Source organism: Octopus bimaculoides, chromosome 17 (genome assembly GCF_001194135.2).
Source record: "Octopus bimaculoides isolate UCB-OBI-ISO-001 chromosome 17, ASM119413v2, whole genome shotgun sequence".
Classification (NCBI taxonomy): Eukaryota; Metazoa; Mollusca; class Cephalopoda; order Octopoda; family Octopodidae; genus Octopus; species Octopus bimaculoides.
In genome coordinates this window covers 342897-345296 of record NC_068997.1, presented here as the reverse complement: position 1 = coordinate 345296, position 2400 = coordinate 342897, and the positions used below count along the sequence as shown (strand labels likewise).

Genomic DNA, 2400 nt, shown 5'->3' with positions numbered 1-2400 from the left:
TGTGTGTGTGTGTGTGTGTGTGTGTGTGTGTGTGTGTGTGTGTGTGTGTGTGTGTGTGTGTGTGTGTGTGTGTCTGCGCGTGTGTATGCATGTTGGTATAAATTGATTTAGTCGTTAGGCTACAGGCTGGCTGTAACACAGAAACAGCAGTAGCATTTTCTAACAAGTCACAACATTGTAAACTTGAATTCTTCCAATATACCAGTATCTCGTTCCCTCAACACCCGTGACAAATAAACTGAATATCTCTATCAAAATTACTTCTTATTCCTCGATAACTTGCTAGCCCCCAACCTGCTACGCCTTCTATTCACCATCATCTGACCCAAAAGTGACCAATCGGAAACGAAGAATTCGATGTCTTCTATTCTACCAGCCCATGACTCCAAGAATCAAGCTCTTTTATTCATGTTTTTGTTGCTTGAAGGATCGCACATAACAAGAAACTCTGCGCATGGACGCTTAACACCACAATCAGTTAAAGGCCTCGTTACTAACTTCATCATGGGGCCCGTACGCTGTTGCTTAATCTGCTAAACTAACAGCCAAAACTCTTCAAATTTTCTCAAAATGACACGTTACTATCTTAGAATAGAACATGTTCGATAATGCGGCCCTGGGTTCCGTTTGCAAGAGGAAAACACAGTGTTGTCACGGCTGGAATACATTTGGTCCCCGGTCAACTGGTTCAGGGCTGACCTAGAACTAAACTATATCGCAGTCATGAATCTACAGTCTAACTATTTAGAAATACAACATATCTTTAGAGTTACACTGTGACTTTTATGGCCAACCACTGCATGCAGGAGTGTGAGTGTTAAGTCTTTAACTAGGCAAGGATATGGCATATCTGGGACGATGGATCTGTGGGTGGGGCCTCGGGTGTTCGTCCGATTACTCGAGAGAGAGATGTAGAATTGTTCGTTTAGAGATGACCTTGTGTTACACAGCAACAATATTCTAAGCATTATCAATACAGTTTCTACACACACACACACACACACAAATACAATAACAGGGAAGACTAGAAATGAACGTCTAAGCCAACTGTATTCCAACTCTGAATACGAAAGAACATAAAACTGAAACGTACAAAACTCCATGTGGTTACGTCCTTTACGTATTTTAGTCAAAAATTCCCACCATCCATCTTTACATTCAATCTATCAGGGGTCAATGAAGTAACTACCATTCGATTTAGTCGATATAGTTGATTATACTTCAGAAGGCGATGCTCAAGTATGACTACAAAGTTCCATGATTGGAACAAATAAAATAATAAAACAGCATATAACTTGAAAATATAATTTTAAAAGCATCTGTTCTAGCTTGGGACTTACTTCATTTGACTTCTTTTTCTTCTTTGTTTTCTTCGTCTTCCTCCTTGACCGTCCTGTCATATTATCAATGTACGTTCCTGGTTTAGAGTCTTTCATGAAAGGTTTTAATAATATAAGGGTTTCTCAGCTAGAGATGGGGTCCACGTCGAGCTACTGTCGTATGTCAGTCTTCATTGAACAGAGCCATAACAGCGGCAGATAATATGAATTGTCCATTAGTTAAAGTAAAATCCAATTAAGAGTTTATCGAGTGTCGGCAAATTCACGTTGCAATGAGAATTGGCAAAAAAGAAAAAGAAAACTGACGTTTCAAATTAGAGTCAGTTAGCGGTTATTTTGTCAACGCAATCCCTTATTGGTTTCCTAGGATTTTAGATTTTGTCCTACCACTAAGGGCCTAAGTTTAGTACGTTACTGTTCGTCTGCATTCATGGATCCACCGCAGTTAATAAACGGATGGCTTGTTTGTTCATAAAGAGGAAGAATTCATCCCCGTTCATGGGCCAATTCTCTGCAGTTGTTGTATATCATCCCTGATCTTTACTCAGGGCTCACAGACATAGATATAATGGTTGTCTATTCGTTGAAAACTGTTAATAGTCGTTGTTGTTGTCCTTGTTGTTGTTGTTGTCCTTGTTGTTGTTGTTGTCCTTGTTGTTGTTGTTGATAGTGATAGTGGTGGTTGTGGCAGTGGTGGTGATGGCGGCGCTGCAGTTGCTGTTGTTATTATCGTCTGTTTGTTGAACAATGGTTGCGACTTATCACTTTTCAGGAACTGCGTTGTTATGAAACATTACTGATTTATATCTTTTGTGGTCTTAAAGTCTGGGGGGAAATTGGAGACAGTTCATTCCGTCGGTGGGTCAATGTTGTGTTGTGATGTTTCCTTGACACAAACAGACCCCACCACCCACACATACATACACAAACACATAAACACACAAACACACACACACGCATATATATATGTATATATATATAAATGTTTATATATATATATGTGTGTATATCTATCTATCTATCTATCTATTTCTCTCTCTCTCTCTCTCTCTCTCTCTCT

At 39.4% G+C, this 2400-nt stretch overlaps 1 protein-coding gene across 1 annotated transcript in view; it reads right to left on the bottom strand.

Annotated features, from left to right (window-relative positions):
• The window catches only part of LOC106869326 (uncharacterized), a 13683-nt gene extending 11453 nt beyond the window's left edge, over positions 1 to 2230 (bottom strand). The window contains exon 1 of the mRNA XM_014915028.2: positions 1341 to 2230. Within this exon, the coding sequence (XP_014770514.1) occupies positions 1341 to 1436 (96 nt within the window). The 5' untranslated portion in view covers positions 1437 to 2230. The remainder of the gene's footprint in view (positions 1 to 1340) is intronic.
• Between the last annotated feature and the right edge of the window lie 170 nt (positions 2231 to 2400).